Here is a 27,095-nt window from a genome sequence, read left to right on the forward strand (position 1 = left end):
CAATATCTATAGCGTAAATCTGGGTTTTGTGGTTGGTGATGTTTTAATTTGTTCCTTATTGATTTACTTTCGTCATCAAACCATTTTTCTTTTGAAGTTGATTTTTGATTATTTTTCTGAATTATTTTGAGCTTAGCTTTAATTGCTGATTGATGGAAAATATCATTTATCATTTTAATCGCCAGATTTACGCCAGTTTGGTCAGGTTTAAATTGTGTTAAAATGAAACTGTTAATATGGTTAGTAATTTCAGTGGAACTGATTGCTTTGGTGAATTTGTCCATGCTGTCTGCAGCCCATCTGTGTCGGATTGAGATTGTACAGCTTAGAGGGCTGTGTTTCAGTGTTCCTGGGTTGTCCATTTCTTTTCAGGTACACATTTATTTGACAGTGGTCTGAAAATGGGGTTTGTGGTCTGACAGTGAATGCACTGATGAAAGAGGGGTCCATGTCAGTGATGGCATAATCGACTACACTAGTCCCAAGAGCTGAGCAGTAAGTGAACCTTCCTAAAGAGTCCCCTCTGATCCTGCCATTAAAAATGTACAGGCCTAGGGCTCGACAGAGATGCACTAACTCCCTACCATTTTTATTCACAGCACGGTCAGGGTTGTTTCTCTGTGTTGGGGTTTGTATTAAATGTAGAGGGGTTTGTCCGAATATATGTCTATTTTCATTGTTATTTATGCAATCTGGCTCTGTTCCAGTCCTAGCGTTAAAATCTCCACACAGTACCACATGTCCCTGGGCCTGGAAATGGCTGATTTCTGTGCGGAGGTTACGGAAAAGTTCCTCATCATAATAAGGGGATTCAGTATGGGGGGTGTAGGCTGCACACAGGTACACATCATTATCGCACATGACTATTCCTGTTTTAATCTTTAGCCATATGTGTGTTGGGCCATGTTTTACTGGGGTGATGTGTGCTGCCAGGTCTTCCTTAAACCATATTCTGAGTCCCCCAGAGTCTCTGCCGTGCTTGACATGGTTTAATTTTAATGATGGCAGTATGATTTCCCTGTAACCTGAGGGACAGTGAGTCAGTGCATCCAAACGACACCATGTTTCTAACAAAACAATTACACCATAACTATTTACAGTATTAATAAAGTCAGGGTTTGTGCTCTTGAGAATAAATAAATTATTTATTTATTTATTTATTTATTTATTTATTTATTTATTCTTCGTCTTATTATTATTATTATTATTATTATTATTATTATTATTATTATGGGACAGTAAGTGTCCCTCCTACCCGTTCTGGTGACCTTTAACCCATCAGTTTACTGCAGAGGAGGCTGAGGAGGCTCTTAATCTCTCCCAGCTCGGTGGTGGTGGGGGCGAGGCCGGGGGCAGGGGCGGGGGCAGGGGGCGGAGGGTGTCGGCAGGTTGGCTGGCTCAGGACTGCAGCATAGCTGAGCTGCTGCTCCTGGTGGGCTCTGGGCCTGTGGATGGGGAGCCTGGGGTGGTTGGGCTGGGCGGGGCGCTGATGGGCAGCAGGTACCCACATGTTGCTGCGCTGGTGAGGTGGGGCTGGGAGAAGGGGGGGCCTCCTGCTGTACTGGGCTCTGCTGGGGGGGAGGTGGGGAGGTGGGGAGTGCTGGTGGGGCTGCAGCCCAGGGCAATGTCCTTTAGGGACTTGGCGAAGATCCTGACTCCTGGTTCAGGTGCACAGCGTCATGCAGGTGCCAAGGGCCCAAGGTAGGGTGGTGTACCAGGTGTACACTGGGTAGGGTGGGACATCCTCTGATGATCTCGGCATTGGTTGCTGCAATGATGTGTTGGGGAGTGTCTGCTCGGGGCAGCAGTGTGGAGACCACCACTCTGGAGTCGGGGAACTCCTGTGTGGCCCTCACTGCTACCTTACTCACAGCGCGAGCGGTGTGCTGCTGCAGAGCTCGCAGGTCGTTGGTGCCGCTGTGTATGATGATGCAGGCCGGGCTCCCCAGTGTGTCCCTCCTCAGCAGCTGCAGGGCCTGTCCAGTGTTCGCACAGCGCAGTGCGCTGACCCGCCGGCCTGGGAACATCCTCCGTGTGTCCAGGTGCTTCCCATTGGAGTCCATTAACAGGACCACCTCGGCATTGGGGTGCTTTGTCTGTGTGTCTGTAAGGGGCTGTGTGTCAGTAGGAGGTTGTGTGTTAGGGGGTGTGTGTGTCTCAGTATGTGTGTGTGCGTCAGTAAGGGGCTGTGTGTCAGTTGGAGGTTGTGTGTTAGGGGGTGTGTGTGTCTCAGTATGTGTGTGTGCGTCAGTAAGGGGCTGTGTGTCAGTAGGAGGTTGTGTGTTAGGGGGTGTGTGTCTCAGTATGTGTGTGTGCGTCAGTAAGGGGCTGTGTGTCAGTAGGAGGTTGTGTGTTGGGGGGGTGTGTGTGTCTCAGTATGTGTGTGTGTGTCTGTAAGGGGCTGTGTGTCAGTAGGAGGTTGTTGGTTAGGGGTGTGTGTGTGTCTCAGTATGTGTCTGTGTGTCTGTAAGGGGCTGTGTGTGAGTAGGAGGTTGTGTGTTAGGGGGTGTGTGTGTGTCTCAGTATGTGTCTGTGTGTCTGTAAGGGGCTGTGTGTCAGTAGGAGGTTGTGTGTTAGGGGGTGTGTGTGTCTCAGTATGTGTGTGTGTGCATCAGTAAGGGGCTGTGTGTCAGTAGGAGGTTGTGTGTTAGGGGGTGTGTGTGTCTCAGTATGTGTGTGTGCGTCAGTGAGGGGCTGTGTGTCAGTGAGGGGCTGTAATGTAAGGTTTGTGGTTGTGTTACGGTGTGTGTGTGTGTCAGCAGGGGATTGTGTTATGGGGAGGGGCTGTGTGTCCGGGAGCGTGTATGTGTCGGGGAGGGCTGTGCTGTGTGTATACCTGTGGAGCTGCTCTTTTAAGTTCTGCAGCTCCATGTTGTGCACATTGTCCCTGTGCTTCAGGTCCTCTTTAAGGCTGGCCAGCTGCATTCTAAGAGCTTCATTGTCCTGCTGCAGCTCTTTTAATTCAGCCATTGCATCACTCACTGCCATCCTGCACTCTCTCTTTCTCTCTCTCTCCCTCCGTCTCCCACAGACACTCAGTCACTTTACTGAAACTGCACTGGCCACCTTTTACATGTTAGTTTTTATTGTATATTTTTATTACTTATAGTGATATGTCATATTATTGTTTATAGTCTATTCTTAATTTCTTACATTTCCTACATTTTTTTTTTTAATTTTTACTTATATTTATCTGGGGATGCCTGGAACCAATGCTTTTAATTGTCATAACATTGCTCTGCTGAGGTTATTGCACATATGACAAATAAAACTTGAAACTTGAATTTATTATATTTGAGGAAGCAGGTTAAATATTTAAGTCATGAAGTCAATAAATAACCATCAATGTGGGAGACAATGAAGTAATGGCTTCAGGATTAAGACCACATCAGCACTCAAAGTAAACTCACACAAGGGTTTTAAGCAAACAGGGTTTTTAATGAACAAATTGATTGGATTTGTTCAACTCAAACTGGATCTTTGTAAATATATTTAACACAACTTCAACTTTAGCGATGTGTGATGACATCACAATACAGCCGTTTGAATTGAACAGACATTAGACAGAACCAGAGAATAAAGTAGTCTTGTGATATTTCACAGATTACATTACATACAGATCTAGTGGGCCATGAAACATATAATGTACATAACATTCCCTCTCAGTACTTCGGTCAGTTGCTGTGAATGGTACGTCCGAAATTTCATTGTGGTGTAATCATAGCCAAGGACGTAGTGTTGTTAAATGATAAATCTATCTTAGGATGTTCAGAATGAGCCAAATACAAAAACCATTAGTTATTTCCGCACTCTCCCCTATTTCATAAATCCAAAGCTACACCACACACTAAATACAAACTTCTATTCATGGATATTTAATTAAATGATAAAACATACCCGTTAGTAAATAAAAATCCACCTCAAGACAAATCCAATATAATAACAATAAAACCAGTCGAGCATTTTACCAGTCAAGCATGTTGTCATATTTTATCATTTCTCGAAGACTTGCTTTCTGGCATAAACTGAGATTACTTCTCAGAACACCTCATCTGTTATTCTGTTGAGCCTGGAAGTATCTCTTCATTAGTTTCTATGGAGATGACAGGTTCCACCTCTAGAGTTAGAGATAAATAAAGTTGCAATCCTGACTGAATACACCTTTGGCTGTTGGTAGCTGTTTTGGTAGCTGTTGACTGTGTCTGTCCCACAGAAGGGTAAACAGGGGGATTCCTCTGCAAATAAACTTGACTGTTAAGGTTTTCTAAAACAAATCATTTTGACCATGCAACATCAGAAGAATGTGCAACTAAACATTTCTTCACATGCAGTGTTCTCCAGAATCTTCTGCAGCTTTTCCACCATCTCTGCCTCGTTGTTCTTCTTCAGCACTTTTATCAGCCTGAGAATACTCTGACGAGTTGAATCAGAATCAAACTTCAGAGCAAGGTCTCTAAGCTGGAGAATGCGCTGGAAACACCTGTCAAAGAGGCTGGTTTTCTCAGCTTCTGCATCCCTCAACTCTTGCTCACATGTGGACATCACTTTCTCTTGTGTGGCTATCATAGTTTTTTTCAGGTTCTCATCAGTTTTCATGAGATGTTTCCTTGCATATGTTTTGCATTCTCTTTCATGGACCTTGTAGCTGCATTTTCCGGGACAGACCGTACAGTTCCCACTCCAGTCCATTGCATGACACAACCACAGGGAAAACCACTCTGTACATGGAATGTGGCAGGTTACCTCACACTTCGGACAGGAAGTTGCAAGTTTATCAACATTGCTCTTTTGCATGCTAACAGTTTTATACTGAAAGTTGTTATTCCTCCTCATGTCCTCTTTGTGCTCTTCCAGAGTTTCCTCAAGTGCCTCGCGCTTCATCTCCACGACCTTGATCTGACTCTCGAAGCTCTGGACACAAGCTTCCAGTTTCTTACGTTCACTCAAGACAATTTCAGTCTTCCTCAGGCTTTGACTTTCCATTCGATCCAAAGTCTGGAAGAACTCCCTCATGTTCTCAGTTCCGTTATCCCAGTGATGTTTGAATGATTTTTCATATTTATTCTGATAATCATTAAGAGGACAGTTGTTGAACAGGAAGTGAACAGGCTCATCAATTTCATCTTTGGGTGAAGGTACGCCAGACTTGATAACTGCCTCAAGAGCATTTGAAGGTGACGTCCAGTCAGAGAAGGTGATGGGAGTCATGATGTTTTTCTCCATGTTCTTTCCAAAGAGGGACAGGACTAAATCAAAGATTTTCTTCTGGAAAGGAGTGAGGCGATTTGCAGATGCCTTCACCACGAGGCAAACTGCATCTAGTTCAACGATGTCGAAAGATTCCTGTAATCTGTTCAGATTTTCAGCAATTATATAATCTTTCTCTGTAGTGTCTTCATATCCTGGTGTATCAATGACTGTGAGAGAAAAAGGAAGGGACATTTCCTCCAGTCCACAAATCTCATAGACACTAATCCTTCTGGTTTGAGATTGGGTTTGGGTTTTTTGGCCTTCATCTGGAATGATTTGAAACCTGATCTTGTCTTCCCACTCTACACCCAGCATGTAGTTGACCATTCTATTGATGAGTGAAGACTTCCCTGTTCCTGTTTCTCCCACCATCAGGATTGTCCTCTTCCTTTTTTGGGGGTCCTTTTTTCCAAACGTGTATCTCCTGACCACTCCATCTTCATTCAGAGGTTCCTGGACTTTCAGCAGGTATGTTTGTTTGGGTTCTGTTGTAATCTGTGCACTGTTCTTAATTACATCTGACCACTTAGATGTACCTTCTTCTCTTGTCGTAGAGCAACTAAAAGATTACGAGAAATAAAACAACGTATGTCTTTACATTTTGTTATTCATAGTTATTACCACACACACACACTCACACACACATACTATGACACCACAAGCGTTTTTGAGGGAAGATATATTCCCCCAAAGTGGCTGCAGCCAACACCAAAACTAACTGGCTGATGACTGCTATGTCCCCATCTGGTGGCCATGGTTAGGACTACATAAATGGCCACCCTCAAAAAACTACAACCCCCTGGAGTATGCGTACAGTTCAGCACACCTGAGGGATATCAAGTCCAGTGATTGCCTCAAGGGAGGCCTATGTCTTCACCATTGTGAACAAACAAAGTGAGGGAAGTGGTGGAAGGAACCTTGTCTGTGGTCTCTCCTGGTGCACCCTGGTAATAGCTGGTAAAACCTATTATGAGTTTTTAAGGACGTTGCATCTTGATTGCTGAAGAGACCATTTATCCATTAACGCATTTTTTATGAAGAAGCTTTTTGAGTTAAACTTTTTCCAATCCCTTTGATGAAATTCAAAGCTTTACTTTTTGAAACCCTGGTTTTGTGTACTTCTTGACATCATTTACACTACCCATGCCTGACACCCTGACAACCAACCTCTCATGGTGTCACAACACACACACACACACTCACTGATAAATTGATAAATTATCTTGAAACTAAAGAAAAAATTACAGAATACAATAAATAAATAATTGAGGGCACATAATTTAGATGCTAGTTTGCCATAGATTTGTGCCATCATCACATACCCTCAAACAAATTATTCAGACCAGAGACCACCTGTAATACTTCAAAAAATACCAATATTACAGTAACCAACGTCTGCATACAAACTGTATGTGTCGCCTAGATTTAGATATCTTTACCTTGAGCTAGATTGTGCCATTGTTGAGTTCTCAGGTAGCAGTCCACTTGTAAGCACAGGAACAAAACAAACACAGAATGTTTCCCAACCAGGAGACACACATGCATGTACACGAGACGAACCTTCTCTGTACCTGAAAAAGATATATACATATGTATGTATGTATAATTACAAATGAGGATCCAACAGCATAAAACTCCAGAATGAAGATAAATCATACAAAACCAATGTTTTCACCTGTGTTTGTCAGTCCTAAAAGGTGTATCTTCCTGTGCCTCTTAACTTTTATAGTCTAAGCAGGGTGGGATGTTTTTCCACCCTGGTGTAAAGGAATGTCTTCTGATTGGCCATAATCACACATGCTGGTGTTTTTTTAACCAACTGCAAACGATTTTAAAGCATAAATTAATAGCACTGGAATTCTGGCACGCCTATTGAACAAAAGTCATAAGGGGGCTGACTTTTTCTGTCAAAAACACTTTCACTTTTATTTTGAGTCACAGCCAGAAGAAAAACAACATGAACACAAAAAGAGAAAAAGCAGAAGTCACCAGAGGATCTGAAAATGCCCAGCAGTGCAAAGGCAGCATAGAGACAGTGTGACAGGACACGAAGCGAGGCTGACGTCGCATGATGCAGACCTGCCAACCTTAGGAAAATATTTTGAGTACCACAATAGTCAGTGTAACGCTTAGATCACATATTTTCGCACCACTTCGCTTTGCATGCACACACGCACACACAAGCCTTTCTTCATAATTCTAGTTTCGACTGTTAAAGTGATCAGGCAAAATTGTATAATTTGACCTGATTCTAAAATATCACTTGAACTGCACTGGGCTATATTATGATATACTTTCAAGTCAAAAGTTTGAGTACACCTGCTTAAAACAATTTTTTCATGATTAATATTTCATTATATGATGTGTGCGCTTATACAAACTGATAACCATAAGTGAATTGCATTCACTTATTTAATAAAAATGGAAATAATTTATTTTGTATATTGTAACATGTTTTCATTTTCAAGTATTTACAAAAACTTATGTTGTAATGTAAAAAAAAAAGCTTATGTTGCAATGTAAAACACTGTCAATTATGAATAAACCAAGTTTCTGTTCATGATTTCCAATTTTATTTAATAATTAAATAATTGAATCAGCTTATATAGGCACACATCTATGGAAGAGGATTAGGGCCACGTGACATTTTTTTTGAGTTCTGACTTTAAAGTCAGAATTCTGAGATTAAAGTGTAGGTATTTTTATCCTAATTGGAGCTATACCACAATGATACTTATGCCTTAATAGGAGAGCTCTTTAAATCACCAACCTTACCTGTTTTACCGTTTGCTCATTCTGCCATTCTGCTGCTGTACTCTTCCTGCTGCTGCTGCTAATATACTATTCCAGCTGCTGCTAATGTGCTATCCCTGCTGCTCCTGCTAATGTGCTAACCCTGCTGCTGCTGCTAATGTGCTAACCCTGCTGCTGCTGCTAATGTGCTATCCCTGCTGCTGCTGCTAATGTGCTATCCCTGCTGCTGCTGCTAATGTGCTATCCCTGCTGCTGCTGCTAATGTGCTATCCCTGCTGCTGCTGCTAATGTGCTATCCCTGCTGCTGCTGCTAATGTGCTATCCCTGCTGCTGCTGCTAATGTGCTATCCCTGCTGCTGCTGCTAATGTGCTATCCCTGCTCCTGCTAATGTGCTATCCCTGCTGCTGAGGCTAACGGAGATGATCTTCATCCCTGCTCCATCCTCTAACCTTCTCGACTTCTCTATTTCCCTAGGGGACACTGTGGTGTCATCATCACCCACCGCAAAAAACCTTGGAGTGGTGATGGACAACAGACTGTCCCTCTCCCAGAACATCACGGCGGTGAGTCGAACGTGCAGGTTCTTCCTGTACAACATCCGGAGAATCCGCCCCTTCCTCACCACCTATGCAACCCAGCTCCTGGTTCAAGCGATGGTCCTGTCCCGCTTGGACTACTGCAACTCGCTACTGGCTGGTCTGCCAGCATCCGCCATCAGACCCCTGCAGCTCATCCAGAATGCTGCAGCGCGTCTGGTCTACAACCTCCCCAGACATTCCCATGTCACCCCCCTGCTCACTGACCTCCACTGGCTGCCTGTTATGGCTCGCATCAAATTTAAGTCCTTGGTGCTTGCATACTAGGCAGCTAAGGGGTCAGCACCAGGGTACATTACACTTCCCGCTCCCGTCTGCTGTCTGTCCTGGCCCCTCGCTGGTGGAATGACCTCCCCGTGATGGTCAGAACAGCAGAGAATCTCACCACTTTCAAACGCAGACTGAAGACTCATCTCTTCAGGCTGCACCTCTCCCCACCCCTCCCTAGCCTATAGTTCAGCTCACGGTACCTAGCTAGGATAATTTGATTATGTTAGTGTATCTGCCAGGATTGTTTTTGTATGATTAGGTGTGATTCCAGTGCTAGTTTGTACTTGGTAGGATTCTTGCTTGCTGAACAAGCTTACTCTACAGGGTTGGAGTCCTGATCGATGTGGTCACTTCTGGCACTACGATCCTTACTTCACTCTAGTGTATCTTTTGCGCCTCTACATCATGAAACCTATGCACTTGTTGTACGTCGCTCTGGATAAGAGCGTCTGCTAAATGCCTATAATGTAATGTAATGTAATGTGCTATCCCTGCTGCTGAGGCTAATGTGCTATCCCTGGTGCTGCTAATGTGCTATTCCTGCTGCTGCTGTTGCTAATGTGCTATCCCTGCTGCTGCTAATGTGCTATCTCTGCTGCTGCTGCTAATGTGCTATTCTCACAGCTATCCTGCTGCTGAGCATGCTCTGCTGCTGTGCTAATGATCCTGCTGCTGCTGTTGCTATCACCCTGTGCTAATGTGCTATCCCTGCTGCTGAGGCTAATGTGCTATACCCTGCTGCTGTTTCTAATGTGCTATCCCTGCTGCTGCTGCTGCTAATATGCTATCCCTGCTGCTGCTGCTGCTGCTGCTAATGTGCTATCCCTGCTGCTGCTGCTAATGTGCTATCCCTGCTGCTGATGCTGCTAATGTGCTATCCCTGCTGCTGCTGCTAATGTGCTATCCAGCTGCTGAGGCTAATGTTTTATCCCTGCTGCTGCTGTCCATGCTTGGGTCGCTCTGCTTACCTCTGTATTTATTCCTTTAAGAAAGGTTTTTGTGCTCCCATCACCCCCATCTTTGCTTTGAAAAAATTTCTAGTTTTCCTGTGGAAAAATATGAAGCGCTAGTCAATAGTAGCGGGATAGCAAGAAATGCTTGTTTTTTCTGGTGAATTCCAGAGGAGAGAGGCATCAGTAAGTCTGCAGTGTGAAAATAAATACATATAAAAATTTGAAATATTTAGTACAATTGTATAATTTCTTCTACAATGTCAAAGAATAAAATATCTAATTTCCGAATACTATATTCTAAACAAAGCTGTTTTATTCAAGCATCTTACTCAAGATGTGGTTCTCATACACCCAAAGCACTGGATGCAGGGGATTGTTTAAACATATTGTGTAGTCATAAAAAAATAACAGAAATTGCTGTAATACAGCTGAAATGATTCAGCAACATTATTCCCACTATGTTTGCCATTTGACACTTCAATATGACACGTGATTTGAACACCTACATTCTCTTCAGATGGTAAGATGAAAAATCATAGGGCCAAGTTACTTACCCCTCATCTAACTCTCATCAGTTCACTACTAGTCTCTTTAAGAAAATGTGGTTAGTACATTTTTCTCCAAGGTCAGTTCATGGGTACGTTTCATCCCTATTATAATGGTCAGATTTTTCAACTGGGAGATGACAAACTGATAAGAGATATCGGGCATACACACTGATGTCCAGCGCTCACCAAGGCGCTCTCTTCCCGTAATAACTCATCAATTCACTTCACTTCGCTTCACTTTTCTCTTAATCTTAATCTCTCTCTTTCTCTTAATTCTCTTAATTTTCTCTTTCCTTCTCAATCTCACGTAATCAGCATTCCTTGATTTCACTAGAATTCAACTCACTCGTGGAGCTCGTCACCCGGCCTAGGACTGCACTCGGGGCTGACGGAATGCAGGTAACTCCTTTCCGCAGACCTTCTATGAAAAAGGTGTCCTGCTTACCTTATCACTAAAGTTGGTCGACCACTAAAAGGAGAAACCAGCATGCCATCGGTTCCCTCCTGCGTCCACACCGAGATGTTGAGCTCCTGGCTGGCTCGCTGAAATTTGTTGAGGGAAACACCCCCACTTCAGGTTCGGTCGAGCATGATGAATTCTATATATGTTAGATCAAAACAAACTCAACCCAGAAATCAAAGAAGTACTCTAATTTCTTAACCGGTTTATTTCCAGAGTCTGGAGGAGATCACCTAGAGAGTTGGACAGGGATTCCCCATCTCATCAGTGAGCTCATTATACCAAGATGGATCCATACCTTCTATAATGTAAACACAGAGAAGGCGGAACTGCTGCAGAAGCTTCTGGATATGAATGAGTGAAGAAACAAACAGATGGGAGGAAGACACGTAGTTGGGAGGAAGACATGTGGCCGTGTGTTCTTCTGCTTTTATTTTATTGTACATGTTGCATGGTCAAAATTATGTTTGAGCAAATGTGAACAATTGAGTTTATTTACCAAAGAATCCCCTTTTGCCCTGTACCATGAAACAGACATACGGACAACCTGTTATCTCCATAGAAATTACTGAGGAGACCATCCCAGGCTCAACAGAACAACAGATGAGGTGTTCAAATAAGTAATCACAATTTAAACCAGAAAATAACTGTATGACAAGGGGGCAACTATGATAGTATGCCTGACTGGTAAAAATGATCAGATGCTTTTATTGTTTTATATTTGACTTGTCTTGAGATGGTTCTTATTTACTAACTGGTGTGCGTCATCATGTACATATATATCCATGAGTAAAAGTTTGTATTTAGTGTGTAGTGTAGATTTGGATTTGTGAAATACATGAAACCATGTACTCCACTTCAATAAAACAGGACAAATAATGTAAAGTACCGATCTTTCTGAAACTGTACATGGGAGGAATTAGTGCTGGGTACTGGGAAGTACTTTACTATTTCCAGTCTCTTGAGTACTGCCAGCCTTCATTGCAGGTAGATAAACTTTGTTTACTTTGTTTGAAATGCAGCTCTCCTCCATTTACTGCTTCTAAAGACAGTTCAGATTAAAACTATCAGGGCAGACGAGACAAGATGATTTTTTTTTTAAATCATAGAAAGAATCGGAAGTTAAATCAAATTACTGTCTCCCTAGCAACCAGTTTGTTGGTTGACCTAATCCAGTACTCAAGATGTAACACATTTAACCCCAGAGACTTCAGTGGCCATCAGCACACATCCTAAAAAACTGAGAAGTCCAAGACAAATTACATTTATTCTGAAAACATCCTGAACAAGTCTCCCAATTGATATGAATTTCTGATCTGAACTGGTTTGTTTAATCGTCTATTGTTTATTAATGTACTGTGGTGCACTTACGAGATTAGTGTTTCCCAAGTTTAATAATCCTGATGTTGTATGGGCACAGATAGGAGGATCAGTGTTTAGGGAAAAAAGCCTTTAGACTTAAAGGTCCAGGAAACTGAAATTGGTGAATTATTTGCTGATGTGTTGTTTTAATACTTTTTCGCATTCACAAATGGCTCAGATATATTTTAAAATTATTCTTGCGAAAAAACAAAAAATTAAATGAATAAATTATAAAAGCCTGTGCCGAAATTTGCTTGCTTACCCCCTCGACTAAACGCCAGTGCGCGGAATCTGTCGCAGAACAGATACGTGGTGGATTCGTAAGTATGCTGTTCGCTACTGTTGCTAGCGATAATTAAATATCTTTCAGTGTTAAATGTGGAATCAAAGCCATTCTTTATTCAGGCGTAATGTCTAGAGTTTCAGACTGCTGTAGAGTCTAATTTTAAGGTGCAGAAGTTCACTGTTACAGTGTTATTACACATTAAATAATCTTCAGATTTAACTATAGTCTACAATGTGTCTGGTAGTCGAATGTTACTGCACGGGACAACCTACTCTAACCAAGCGAGGAGGAATGGTTTACATATGATGTGTCTTACGGATATGAATATTGATGAGCGTAAGATACACGCCCACCCTGTCCTTGTCTGCTGAACAGGCCACAATAATCTAGTAGTGTTAATTACAATTTAATGGTTATAACTGGATTAAAAACTTCTAAGAAGAAATATTAAGAAGACAATCAATTGTCATTTCTGAGGAATGTAAACAGAATTTGAATTCAGTTTCTTGGACCTTTAAAATACTTTGGTGGGAGGGGGAAAATATATACTGTATATTCTCTGCTTTAGCTAGTGAGAAAGACCATTTTCTGTTCAATGAATATAGTTATGAATGCAACCAATCTTCCTCTGCTTATGTGCTAATCCAATCACCACCTTGTCATTTCTTTGCAAGGCAAGAAGGCAAAGAACATTGAAGTGTTCTGATGTACAAATGTAGTCTCTTGGAAACTTGTCCCAAACGTGGGTTCGGAAACTCAAATACCACCAAGCTTCTAATGCATGCAAAATAGAAATTCACAACTGAGTATAAATAAAGTAGTCTTGAAGTTAAATTCACTGACATTGTGAAGCATCCAATCAGTGACATAGATAGACATGAAGTATAATCATAAATGAGGCTCCAACAGCATAAAACTCCAGAATGAAGAGAAATCATACAAAGCCATGTTCTCACCTGTGTTTGTCAGTGCCTAAGAAGTGTGTCTTCCTGAGCTTTTTAACTTTTATAGTCTAAGCAGGGTGGGATGTTTTTCCGCCCTGGTGTTAGGAAATGTGTTTTAATTGGCCAATCACACATGCTGATGTGTTTTGTTAACCAACTGCCTACAAGTTTAAAGAATGAATTAATATCACTGGCATTCTTTCACGTCTACTGAACAAGAGCCATAAGGGGGCTAACTATATTCCATAAAAAATACTTTTACTTTCATTTTAAGTCACAGAAGAAAAACAACATGAACACACAAAAGAGTAAAATAAAAGCAGACATCACCAGAGGATCTGAAAATCCCCAGCAGTGCAAAGGCAGCATGGAGACAGTGTGACAGGACAACTGAAGGTAGGCTGTTGTCACATGATGGTACGATGGAACCAGAGACTGTAAAAAATGGATGGAACACAAACCACAATACCAGCTTGTAAAGGAACTCACAAGATTTATTTCTGTTTTGTTGCAGAGTTGTCAGGATGAGAACAAAATAAAAAAGAGAAAAACCCTAGCTATGGTTTTGAGCTCTTCTTAAACTGACCAGTTTAGGTGGTCCCCAGAGTTAATCAATCCAAGAGCATGACAAAAGAAACAGGCCAGGTTAATCAATATGCTGACAAAATTATTCCATTGTGGCAAAGCGCACTGAAATAATTCAGTGCGTTTGAGGTGAATTTAAAGAAAATGCAGCTGGGTTACATGCAGAGGTACGTACAATGTATGTACAATTCTGAAAGTCTGAAAGCATCTGAGTATTATGTGTACTTAAGCATCAAAACTAAAAGTAGATTGTCTTTTATCTAAAAAAAATCTATAAAAAATATATATCATATAATCATATTCCTTTTCCTTAAAGATACAGATTAAACTTAAAGAAGCCAGCATCAGTAAAGAAAAAAAAACACAATAAAATAAATAAATCTTTTGGAGACACCTTCAAAGCCAAAACAAACAAAATATATTGCATTAACTGAATAAATTCTAGGGGAGCTATTAACTTTGGTGTGCAGATATTTTTATCCTAATTGGAGCTATACCACAATGATACGTATGCCTTAATGGGAGAGCTCTTTAAATCACCAACCTTACCTGTCCATGCAAATGACTCATTCTGCCATCCTGCTGCTGCTGCTAATGGGCTATTCCTACTGCTGCTGCTAATGTGCTCTCACTGCTGCAGCAGCTAATGTGCTATCCCTGCTGCTGCTGCTAATGTGATATCCCTGCTGCTGCTGCTAATGTGCTATCCTGGCTTCTGAGGCTAATGGGCTACCCCTGCTGCTGCTGCTGCTGATGTGCTATCCCTGCTGCTGCTGCTAATGTGCTATTCCTGCTGAGGCTAATGTGCTATCCCTGCTGCTGCACCTAATGTGCTATCTCTGCTGGTGCTGCTAATGTGCTATCCCTGCTGCTTAGACTAATGTGCTATCCCTACTGCTGTTGCTAATGTGCTATCCCTGCTACTGAGGCTAATGTACTATCGCTGCTGCTGCTGTTAATGTGCTATCCCTGCTGCTGCTAATGTGCTGCCCCTGCTGCTGAGGCTAATGTGCTATCCCTACTGCTGTTGCTAATGTGCTATCCCTGCTGCTGAGGCTAATGTGCTATCCCTGCTGCTGAGGCTAATGTGCTATCCCTGCTGGTGAGGCTAATGTGCTATCCCTGCTGCTGCTAATGTGCTATCCCTGCTGCTGAAGCTAATGTGCTAACCCTGCTGCTACTGCTGCTAATGTGCTATCCATGCTACTGCTGCTGATGCGCTATCCCTGCTGCAGCTGCTAATGTGCTATCCCTGCTGCTGAGCCTAATGTGCTATCACTGCTGCTGAGGCTAATGGGCTATCCCTGCTGCTCCTGCTAATGGGCTATCCCTGCTGCTGCTGCTAATGTGCTATCCATGCTGCTGCTGCTAATGTGCTATCCCTGCTGCTGCTGCTAATGGGCTATCCCTGCTGCTGCTGATGCTGCTAATGTGCTATCCATGCTGCTGCTGCTAATGTGCTATCCCTGCTGCTCCTGCTAATGGGCTATCCCTGCTCCTGCTGCAAATGGGCTATCCCTGCTGCTGCTGCTAATGTGCTATTCCTGGTGCTACTGCTAATGTGCTATCCCTGCTGCTGCTGCTAATGTGCTATCCCTACTGCTGTTGCTAATGTGCTATCCCTGCTGCTGCTGCTAATGTGCTGTCCTTGCTGCTGAGGCTAATGTGCTATCCCTGCTGCCGCTGCTAATGCGCTATCCCTGCAGCTGCTGCTAATGTGATTTTACTAGGGGTGTAACGATTCACCGATACAAATCAGAAACTGGTTTTAACGTCAGAGATGCGACTCCATCGATACGCGGACCCCTGGATCAATCTAATTGTACCACAAACCCGTCGATGGCCCAATTCTAAAGTTACGAATTGGTTGACTGAAGCTTTGCTGCTAATTGTACTTTAGTATAAACTAAAATGCTGCTGAAGACTCACTGATCTAATGTTACAAGTCATGTCAAAATAATAATGACCGCCTCTCTTTCACTAATGAGATGCGCTTTTAGTAGTCCATCTTCGGAACATTGTAGTTTCACCACGGCAGACTCACATCAATAACATCCGCCGCCTCATAATTACGTAGCCGAGTGTAAGTGCAGTCGGATTATCTTAGCACCGCGGTTGTCTTTTCCTAAATCCTTATGGATCCACCTTGGGATCTGGGCCTGTGCCATTCTAAATTACCCATGCAATATCAGGATTCTAGTATATAATTTTCCCCCTCCCACCAAAGAAGTTAAAAGCTTTTTTTAGCTATACACAAATCCTCCTGCCTATGTCCATGCAATGTATCACAATTATAGCACCTGGGAAAATACCAATCTAATAAGCACTCCACAGTACCTTAAAAGAAAAAAAGACCATTAAACAGACCAGTTCAGATCAGGAAATCAATACTGTTTTAGGGTGGTTGTAGATGTGTCATTTGTCTTGGGCAACCAAGTTTTTTAGAATGTGTGCTCAGCCACTGGGGTCTCTCATGGCTCAACGTGTCACATCTGGAATCCCAAGTTTAACAATGAGATGAATTTGGTCAACCAACAAACTGTTGTAATGGAAGTAATTTATTTTAACTACAGACTCATTCTATGAATTTAAATAATTCATTGTTTCATCGGCCCTCATAGTTTTGATTGGAAATGGCCTTAAAAGCAGTAAATGGGGGAGAACTGGATTTCAAACAAAGTAAACACTGTTATATTTACCTGTAATGAAAGCTGACACTACTCAAGATTTTATAAAGTACTACCTCAGCAGTCCTTCCTCCCAAGTACAGATTTTGCAAGATTCATGCTTGATATTACATATATTTCACAAATCAAAAACTATACTACACATTGAATACAAACTTCTATTCATGGGTAGTTGTTTAAATACTACAACATACCAGTAAGTAAATAAATATCCACCTCAAGGTAAATCCAGTGTAAAGCATACTGTCATATTTTTCCCGTTGTCATACATTTGCTTTCTGGCTTCACTGTTGTTCTGTTGAGCCTGGGAGTGTCTCTTCAGTAGTTCCTATGGAAACAACGGGTTACATCACAAGAGGTAGAGATATACAGGGCTCTATTTTCATAAACCAAAGGCAATGGGGAACGCAAGAGTAAGCGTTGGCGTTATTGCTCTGAGGGCGTGTCGGCGAGAAATTTGGTAATTTCATAACGGAAATCTTGGCACACCTGATGATGGTATCGCTAAAAGGTGGGGTTTAAATGTCCAAGGTGTGTTTCTATGGGAGACAATCAAATTGTTGTTCTCATGCTTTAAAAAGAAATCCAGTTGGAACACAATCGCTCCATGCAATTTCACAATGAGCAACCCAAATGCACTGGACCGTCAACGGCAAGAGCGCTTTTCCACACAGGAATCAGAAATACAGGCTAGGACTGTAGCAATTTATGGATCACAATCCATACCATCTCCTCTCCCAGACGTTCGGAAGGCATGGGAGGAGGATGCATTAAATGTTCGAACGGCCTGCCAATGCTGAAAAAGGCTTAATATAGTGTCTCAATATAATTTATATATTTTAGGGTATAGGCCTACATGATCGCAGGTTGTTTGTAATCTGTCCTGTTTTATTCTAGTAGTTTAAATTAATTAATTAAACTAATTAATTTATAGGCTATTTGTTATTAAATGGAAGTGTAATGTTGGCATCACCTATAGACACTACATACAACTACATGACTAGTAAGTTGCCAAATTGCCAGAGTCTATGGCGTTGCCGCTAAGAGGTGTTTCCAGCTGATCATAACGCAATGGGTTTTCGTTGTTTCAAATTGTCACTGCGCCAAAAGTATTTTAGAACACGCCCCAGACAGCGCCACTCCTCCCACTGCAGCGCAAGCGAAAGGATGTTATGTTGGGAATTTATTGATCCTAGCGGTATTGCTGAGAAACGCCATAGCGCCAGTTTTAAGATGTTGATGCTGTCAACAAGCTTGCGTTTGACTATACTGTCCCCTTGCGCCGGTTTGAAAATAGAGCCCATAAAGTTACAATCCTGACTAAATACACCCTTGACGGTTTATTTTGGGAGCTGTTGTCTATATTTCTGTTTTAGGGGCAACAGGGGATACTTTGGGGAAAAAAAGAAACTCAACTATTCAGGTTTGCTCAAACATATGGTTTTGACCATACAATATCGAAAATCGGAAGAGCATGCAACTAAACATGTCTTCCCCATGTGTGTTAATCTCACACAGTCTTCTTCAGCATCATCTGCAGCTCTTCCACCTTCTCTGTGTCTTTGTTCTCCCTCAGCATTGGAATCAGCCTGAGAATACTCTGATGAGTAGAATCTGAATCAAACTTCAGAGCGAGCTCTCTCAGCTGGAGAATGGACTGGTAACAACTCTCCATCAGTTTGGTCTTCTCAGCCTTCATGTCCTTCAGCTCTTCTTCAAGTTTGGATATGTCTGTGGCTAGTTTGTGCTTGGCATCTTTTTTAGGATCCTCATATGTTATTATTCTTTCTTCGTCTTCTTTTTGGTGGCCCTCGGAGCTGCAGGTTTCAGGAACGGCTTCATATTGATTGCCCCTTAATTTTCTGTACATAGTAGCACATAATCTACATATAACATGCCATATGATATATCCCAGATTCTTTAAAATACCCCCGATTGAGAATATCCAGGAACCCCATGCAGAGTGGCGGCGTGCCTCAGATACAGTGCTGGAAGTTGCATGTTTCTCAGCTGCGTATGTATTCTGATAGATGTTACTTTTCTTCATGTCCTCTTTGTGCTCTTCCAAACTTTTCTGCAGCTCCTCAAGTGCCCTGTGCTTCTCTTTCTCCACTTTAATCTGACTCGCCAAGTTCTGGATACCCTCTTCCAGGCTCCAACGTTCCCTCAAAACGTCTTTAGTCATCTGCATGCATTGCGGTTCTATTTTATATAAAATCTGAAAAAACTCTCTGAAGCTCTTTGCTCCATTATCCCAGGCTGTTTTATATGTTTCTTCGCATTTCTTAGCAAACTTCTGAGGAGGAAGGTTGTTGAACAGGAAGTGAACAGGGTCATTATTTTCATCTTTGAAGACAGGTACACCAGACACAGAAACTAGCTTAAGAGCTGGAGGTGGCATCCAGTCTGAGAAGGTGAAAATAATCATGAAGTTCTCAATGTTCTTCCCGAAGACAGACAGAATGGCATCAAAGATGTATTTCTGGCTGGGACTTAGGCGAAATTGAGATGCCTTCACCACAAGGCAAACTGCATGTATTTGTTGATCATCACTTAAAGATTTCAAGAATGTGTACAGATTCTGAGCCATGTTTTTATCTTCATCCAGACCTCTTGTGTTTCCATATCCTGGCATATCAATGACTGTGAGGGAAAAAGGAACAGACAGTTCCTCCAGCCCAAAAATATCATAGGCAGAAATCACAGTGGCTTGAGATTCAGTTTGAGGTCTTTTTCTTTCATCTGGAATGATTTCAAACCTGATTTTGTCTTCCCACTTTACACCCAGCATGTAGTTGATCATCATAGTGATGAACAAAGACTTCCCTGTTCCTGTTTCTCCCACCATCATGATTGTCCTGTTCCTTTTGTTGGGGTCCTTTCTTCCAAACGTGTATCTCCTGGCTGTTCCATCTTTATTCAGTATTGTCTTGGCTGTGTTCAGCAGGTATGTTTGTTTGGGTTCTGTTGCAATCTGTACACTGTTCTTAATTACATCTGACCACTTAGATGCAGCTTCTTCTCTTGTTGTAGAGTAACTAAAAGATTAAGAGAAATAAAACAACTTGTTTTTATTTTGTTCTTTATAACAATTACTACACACGCACACACATTCGCACACACGCACACGCCTCCAGGACATTGAGACAGATACAGTATAATATTATAGTTGAAGAGAAAATTATTTTAAAAATTTGTCAGCCTTAGTCAATAGTCCTCATGATTCATGAATAGATGGGCAGATAGTTATTCAGTTTACACAGAGTACAATTAGTATATCATTTGATGCACATAATTAAAACACTCCTTTGCCATAGATTTGCGCCAACAATAGAAATATATTTTTGTGTGGTTTTTTTCCCTGCTTTGAAGAACCACTCACACAAAAACACACACACACACACACCAACAAATTCAAAAATACAATGTAGGCTTAAGCTCTAGAGAAGACTGAATTAAAGAATAAAGTCCATTCGAATGGTGCATATAACTGATGTTGGTGTGAATATCATAATAAACCTCCTGTTCAGAGGTTTTGTATTATTCTATTGTGTATACTCTGTTCTCATTGGACAATCTGTAGAGTTTGCTACCGGTCAATAAACATCACCCAAAAGGAACCTATCAACTTTTGAATATCTAAAAGCTACCGTACAACAATATTATGTTTACCACCTCTACAGTATGTCTACTGTAGAAACTGCAGTCAGATATTACCTTGTGTGAGATTGTGCCATCGCTGAGTTGAGTTACCAGTCCTCTTTTAAGCACAGAAAGAAAACAATGACAGAATTTTTGGAAACTCCTGAAAACTCAATCGGGAACTGGCATGAATGTGCATGAGAGGAACCGTCCCTGCACCTGAAAGAGTAAAAAAAAAAGAAAAAAAGAAAGTCATTTAATTTGACAAGCTAAACCCCACTGATGCACATTGAAATCAGAAGTTAGCTTCCATTGCTCATGTTGCAGGTCCCTCACACACACACCCTCTGCCTCTCCTGCGTAAGGAAGCAAGGTGAGGAAACAAGGAACACTGAAGTGTTCTGATGTACAAATGTAGTCTCTCAGAAACCTGTGTACTAAACGTGGATTCAGTCCTAGGGAGATAAACTTCTTCAAAAACCACCCATCTACAAATGTATGCAGATTACAAACTGAAGGTAAATTTGCTTGTTTTGATGTTATCTTCCCTGACATTATGAAGCAGAAAATCTGGTGAAGAAGAATTGCAAATAAATGAAGAGAAATCGGACAAAGCCATGTTCTCATCTGTGTTTCTCAGATCATCTACAGCCCCAAAAAGTGCATCTTCCTGAGCCTCTTAACCTTTATAGTCTAAGCACGATTGGATGTATTTTTATACTGGTCTTAAGAAACGTGTTCTAATTGGCCATAATCTCCTATGTTTTTTAACCAATTGACTATCGTATGATGGTAAAATGAAACACAAACAACAACGCCAACTTTACGTGAATTTAAAGAAACTGCAACTGGATTACAAAACTTGCACTTTTTATCTTCTTGTAAGTAATGAGTCCAGGGTACTTGTGGTTCTATTTTAACTTTGCCTTAAGCTTAATTTCAATGGATTTCAATAACATGATGGACGTGGACAGATAACACATTTGTTATGTTTAATCCACAAACAAAACATTTCATGCCCTCATTTACGTATACAAACCAACATCATTACAGCTACATCTAGGTACAATACTGCTTTTTATTTTCCTTCACATTTCAAAACAATAATTTTATTAGTACACACCCTCTGCCTCTCCTAGGTAAGGAAGTGAGGAGAAGAAACAAAGAATGATGTACAGTACAAATGTAGTCTCTTGGAAACCCGTGTACTAAACGCGGGTTCAGTCCTCAGGAGATAAACTCCTTCAAATACCACCCGGCTACGAATGTATGCAAATGACAAACTCCCAAGTGAGTATAAATAAGCTTGTTTTGAAGTTAACTTCACTGACATTGTGAAGCAAACGATCGGTAATACAGATCCAAAGATCCAAACAGCCTAAAACTCCAGAATGCATCAAGAATTCAGAGAAACCACACAAAGCCGCTCTCTCACCTGTGTTTGTCGGATCGTCTGCAGACCCAGGTGGTGTGTCTTGCTGTGACTCTTAACTCATATAGTCTGAGCAGGGTGGGATGTCCTTCTGCCTCGGGGTAAAGAAATGTATTCTAATTGGCCATAATCGCATATGCTGATGATTTTTTTAACCAATTGCTTACCATTTTAAAGAATAAATTAATAACCGCCTGCATTCTTTCTTTCCCATTGGAGAAGAGGCAGAAGGAGAATGATCATACTTATTCTGTCAGAAACACTTTCACTTTCATTTTGAGTCGCAGCTAGCTAGAGGAAAAACATGAACCCACAAGAGCAAAAAAGCAAGAGCCATCAAAAGAATTGCATCGTGGCAGAGTGCACTGCACAGTGAATAAGTATTATGCCAGCTGTGACTGATGTTTAAAAAACTTAATTTTCTGCTTTTTGTAACTGATTTACATGGTACAACAGGACAGTCCCTTTAGTTCATGGTTCTTGTAGTTCTATTTTAGCTTTGCCTTCAGATTAAATTTAATGGGATTCAGTAAATTCATGGAAATAGATAATACTTAAATATTTATGTTTACTGCACAAACAAAAAAACCTCATGCCATATGGTCCTCTTGATACAAACCAATAGCATTACAGCAGGTGTAGGTTTGTAGGTTCAATATTTTGTAATATGCATCACTTTTCAAAACTATGATTTTATCAGTTATAAAATGAGCAGAGCTAATTAAGAATTCACTGGGTGGTTGGGGGTGGCTTTTGATTTTAAAAGACATGTTGTCCAGTTATACAGGAGATTAGGAGAAAACTAAACAAACACATCCACTGTCAAATTAAATAATGAAGGGAGAGCACCCCCTTTTCATTTCTGTTTAACTGAAATCTCTTTTCAGTGTTTGTTTGGTGTGAACTCCCCTTTGGGCACGTCGCTGAACGAGCATTAGGCCGAGAGATCGGAGGCAGGTATTTCTCCAGTGACACGTTTCCCCAGCTTCAGCTCCTTGGGGAGGGCTCCACCTGCTGGAGGTCGGTGGTACGGCACCCAAGAGAGGCCCTCGCGAGCAGCACTACGGAAAATTCCACCCGCGCCCAATACGACCACACTGCAGCCTGCAGCACGAACGTTCCCGAAATGTTTGTTTTGTTTTGCACTTTTTACACCAGCACTGTAAACCAGGTCCTCGTGTGAGACTATTGATTCCAAAGCCAATACAATACTTTTGCACTACCAGATCTTGAAATATCATAGTGAACTTGCTTGTTGTCTTCACAAGGACAATGACATTATCAAATCACGCTATCACTTTTCACTACAAGTTAATTTAGTGTTCTTGTGTATTAGAATCTTGCCCAGATGTTCTCACCAATGAGGAGATTAATTCAAATGCTCATGCTCTAATTTAATGCTAATCCATCAAAGTATCCTGTGTTCCCAAGTTCTATTTTAGACCACCTGTCACAATAAACACCGCCATTATAAAACGAAAAACAGGTCAGCATAGTTTCATGGCAGTAGAAAACCGGTGTCTATTGAGACTCTGGGAACCTAAGTGACTTCTTGCAGTGTATTCTCATAGTTTGTGTATTTAAGATACACAATAGTTACAAATGCTGAGCCTTATTTCTAATAGAAAAGAAAAAAATGTTGACCTGATACACTGAGTCAGGAAAGTGAACATGGAAGGAACTTCAGATGATACAAAAAAATTTCACACGATTTTTCTTTTAATGCATACAGCTTTAAATGGTTGGCTGCAGAAAATCTTAACGAGTTACTTATTCTTTACTCTCCTCCAAGATTAATTTGTTCACAGGGTGATGGCTATATGAAAATTCCAAGTATGTCTAAAATTTTAATGGGCAGCAGAACCTTGCAGAGTTCCTGTGTCAAAACATACCTTGTGGGTGTGGCTTCTCACTAAAAAGTACTAAAATATTATTTGAATTCAAAATCAGATCGTCACAAAACTGGATGTATATCTTCGGCATGATTTTTACCTTACTGAACCCATGTTTAGCAGTTGTCTACGACCATGAAATGCACTTTTTTTGTACGTCGCTTTGGATAAAAGCATGTGCCAAATGAATGTAATGTAATGTAATGATTTGGTTCCACTCGGTCAACAGGTAGCCCTGTACTAGCATGCAAAAGATGGTGCAAATCGACCGATAGGGAGTGCTACATTAATTCATAAGGCAATTGAATCCAGATGTATTGGCCTTTTTCACATATATGCCTTGTGTCCCCTATCTTGTCTGGCAACATGAGAAAATGGTACATGTCAGACTGAACTTCTCTGGCGCTCAGGAATATGTGAATATCAGAAGAAAAACAAGTTTGCCCTTTTAAGACATTTCAGGGCGTTCGTACACTGCCTCCGTCATGTTTCATGGTACTGTAACTGCATCATTGTGACTTTTTTAGATAAACTATTTTAGATAAAGGCACGTCTATGCATCTTATGAACTGACAATTTTATTTCATGTGTCTACAATTGGTTGTTGCTATTTATATTGTTACATTGATGTATTTTCTGTATTAAACATGGTATTTACTAACAAGCTGGCCTGGCTATGCTAATGTAACACAGGTCTGGCTATGCTAATATAACACAGATTTGGCTATCTTAATGTAACTCAGGCCTGGCTATGCTAATGTAGCACAGGACTGGCTATGCTAATATAACACAGATTTGGCTATCTTTATGTAACTCAGGCCTGGCTATGCTAATGTAACACAGGTCTGGCTATGCTAATATAACACAGATTTGGCTATCTTAATGTAACTCAGGCCTGGCTATGCTAATGTAACACAGGTCTGGCTATCTTAATGTAACTCAGGTCTGGCTATGCTAATATAACACAGATTGGGCTATCTTAATGTAACTCAGGCCTGGCTATGCTAATGTAGCAAAGGTCTGGCTATGCTAATATAACACAGGTTTGGCTCACACGCAGCACCTTTTAAGGAGTTTCATATAAAAAATCAGGGTAGTATAAAAGAACACAGAATCTTGTTAATTGCAGGACAGGCACTGAGATTATATCCAAACACGTACAAGCCTTTTAAAGCCAAATTGCTTGTATTAAAAAATATATTTAAATGTTTGAATGTATATTTAATTAACTGGTTGTGCATCAGGGTTTCATCTGAGCTATTTAATAAATGGATGATAAAACAAATTAAGTACAAACATTTAAAAAGAGTTTAAAAAAAAAAAACTAAAAGTCAGTGTTCTTCCCTCAAGTAGCCAGACATCCTGTTACCATGGCTACTGAAGAACCACAGAACAAAACACAGGTGAGTACAACTCACCTGCTGGGAAGTTTATGCTGCAAAAAAATAACTTTGAGAAGAAAAACCTCTGGAAATGTGAATAGAATTTCAAAAATTCACCTGTTGCCTAATAATGTATTTGTTACCACATACACTTTAAATGCAACTCCTACAGATATACGTTTGTGAAGAGTAATTACTGGCTATCATTAGTAGTGTTGAATTATCTGTATCGACAATACACGCAGTCTTGATTCATTTTCATGCAACTGCAAATTGAGTCATATGAATATGAAATTATGATGGCAGAGCAATTGTTCAGTGTTCCTCTGTGTTTCCAGGGAGACCCCACGATCGAAGCAGGCGACATTCATTACGCTTCTCTGGGCCGTCAGAACTGGAGAGAGAGGCCGCACACTCAGGGCGAGAGACACCATGTGATCTACTCCACTGTGGCTGGAGGGCCAGTTTAGGCCATGGTCAGAGGAGGACGGCACTACGTCCTCACAAAACGATAACAACGTCCTCACAAAACGATAACAATGTCCTCACAAAACAATAACAATGTCTTCACAAAACAATAACAACTTCCTTATCACACCGGAATAAACTATTCCTGGCTAACCCCATAGATCCTCTATCGACAAGCAAACAATTATTAAAAACACTTCCATTTAAAAATAGGGACAGCAGTGGGCTGCAGTGTAGTATAATGGTGGAGGAGTTGGTCTGGTAACCTAAAGGTTGCAGGTTTGATTCCCTGGTAGGACAGTGCCGTTCAACCCTTGAGCAAGATACTTAACCTGCATTGCTTCAGTATATATATCCAGCCGTATAAATGGATGCAATGTATTTCTTTGGAATACAGCTTGTTTAATTTGTGTGAGGAAAGATAGCCAATACTGTTTCTGGTAACTTGGCATCATTTTGATATCAATATTTTTAATGGCAAGCCTAGTGTAACAGGTTCTGGTGTTCCTCTCTCCACAAACCACGTAGTTCGCAAGTCTCAGAAGCACACAGGCTTTTATTGTGCGTTCAGGAGAAGGAGAATGGAATAAACAATATATAGCACCAATGTGCATCTCATTCCAGCCCCTGGTCTCACTGCAGGCAGAACAGATAAAGAGTTACTAATTACTGCAATGGCCTACATCTGTGGTCTCCGTCTTCGCCTGCAGATGGCGGCCTAACCACACCACCCCTCCAGTTTGAATTAATGAGATACAGACAGTGCTTTGTATGTGTGAGAAACTTGGCATTTTTGTACATTGAAAACATTTTCTTATCAGATTAAAATTTAGCACCAAGAATGTCCTGCTCCTGCCACAAAAATACTTTTGTTATTATATCCTAGTAATATTAACGTGTGTTCTGTGGTTTCATGTTATAAGTTATATTTTTAGAAAGCAGAAAATTGCTGGTAATTTGTGTTACAAATGGATAATCAAGGTGATACCATTGTTTAGTCAAGATGGGCTGCTTTGACTATACATTGCTGCAGGAAACCTTGTATGCAGTTGAATGCTGTATATAGTCAGTTCATAATTAGGATATTGTATAGTTATACGTGTGCACATACTGTAGTTCATCATTAACAATGATCACCAATAGTGCTGCAAAGGGTCTGAAAATGTTTGGGTGCACTGTGACCAGACTGAGTTAAAATTTCACAGTAAAAAAAAACAGAATGAATGCAAATAAGCCCACTCCGGCCCAAATGCGGGCTGGTGCAGCTTTAGGGGTTAAATAAAAATAATGCTATCAGCTGTATGTCTTGATATTACAAGAGATGTAACTAAAAATATGTGACAGAGGGTTCTGGGGAGTGGAGATGGCCGTGACTTACAATGACACTGAAAGCAACATGGGCAATAGAAATAAAAGCACTGACCTTTTCATAAGAGATTAAAAGCCAGCTTGTCAGCGACAGACAAGTCATAGTTTATTTACCTGAGGGCCTATCTGCTGATAAAGAGATAAAAAGAGCTGATTTTCCAGAAAATTACATTCACCCTAAATGGCCTCCTGAGAGAGCCAAACAACACAGTTAT

The 27,095-nt window shown here is 41.1% G+C and overlaps 2 protein-coding genes and 2 long non-coding RNA genes across 5 annotated transcripts in view; 2 read left to right on the forward strand and 2 right to left on the reverse strand.

Moving 5' to 3' along the window:
* Positions 1 to 3,783: 3,783 nt before the first annotated feature.
* On the reverse strand, positions 3,784 to 7,102 carry LOC135262057 (uncharacterized). Its single transcript, XM_064348848.1, has 3 exons — positions 6,926 to 7,102; positions 6,690 to 6,821; positions 3,784 to 5,809 (listed from the first exon to the last, which is right to left on the reverse strand). The coding sequence occupies exons 2-3, from the start codon at positions 6,707 to 6,709 to the stop codon at positions 4,294 to 4,296; spliced, it is 1,536 nt and encodes a 511-aa protein (XP_064204918.1). The 5' UTR covers positions 6,710 to 6,821; positions 6,926 to 7,102; the 3' UTR covers positions 3,784 to 4,293.
* A 4,039-nt stretch (positions 7,103 to 11,141) lies between these two features.
* LOC135262058 (uncharacterized) lies at positions 11,142 to 12,911 on the forward strand. Its single transcript, XR_010332090.1, has 2 exons — positions 11,142 to 11,993; positions 12,631 to 12,911. It is a non-coding gene; the product is annotated as an uncharacterized LOC135262058 (long non-coding RNA).
* A 3,244-nt stretch (positions 12,912 to 16,155) lies between these two features.
* The window catches only part of LOC135262068 (uncharacterized), a 46,515-nt gene continuing 35,575 nt past the window's right edge, over positions 16,156 to 27,095 (reverse strand). Inside the window, exons 1-3 of one of the 2 annotated variants that reach the window (XR_010332096.1) lie at positions 21,774 to 21,892; positions 20,414 to 20,557; positions 16,156 to 19,734 (exon numbers count right to left, since the gene is read on the reverse strand). The gene's annotated coding sequence lies outside the window, so the exon portion shown is untranslated. Of the gene's footprint in view, positions 19,735 to 20,413; positions 20,558 to 21,773; positions 21,893 to 27,095 lie in introns of those variants that run through there. The other variant, XR_010332095.1, reaches the window with a different exon arrangement.
* On the forward strand, positions 24,329 to 25,642 carry LOC135262072 (uncharacterized). The gene is made up of 2 exons (XR_010332097.1): positions 24,329 to 25,065; positions 25,383 to 25,642. It is a non-coding gene; the product is annotated as an uncharacterized LOC135262072 (long non-coding RNA).

Source organism: Anguilla rostrata, chromosome 8 (assembly GCF_018555375.3).
Source record: "Anguilla rostrata isolate EN2019 chromosome 8, ASM1855537v3, whole genome shotgun sequence".
NCBI classification, from domain to species: Eukaryota; Metazoa; Chordata; class Actinopteri; order Anguilliformes; family Anguillidae; genus Anguilla; species Anguilla rostrata.

Bases quoted from the DNA above. Each gene is read 5' to 3' on its own strand.
- LOC135262057 (XM_064348848.1), bottom strand. From the start codon at position 6,709: ATGGCACAATCTAGCTCAAG. The intron at 5,810-6,689 runs GTAAAGATATCT...GTAATCTTTTAG, and splicing joins ATGGCACAATCTAGCTCAAG to TTGCTCTACGACAAGAGAAG.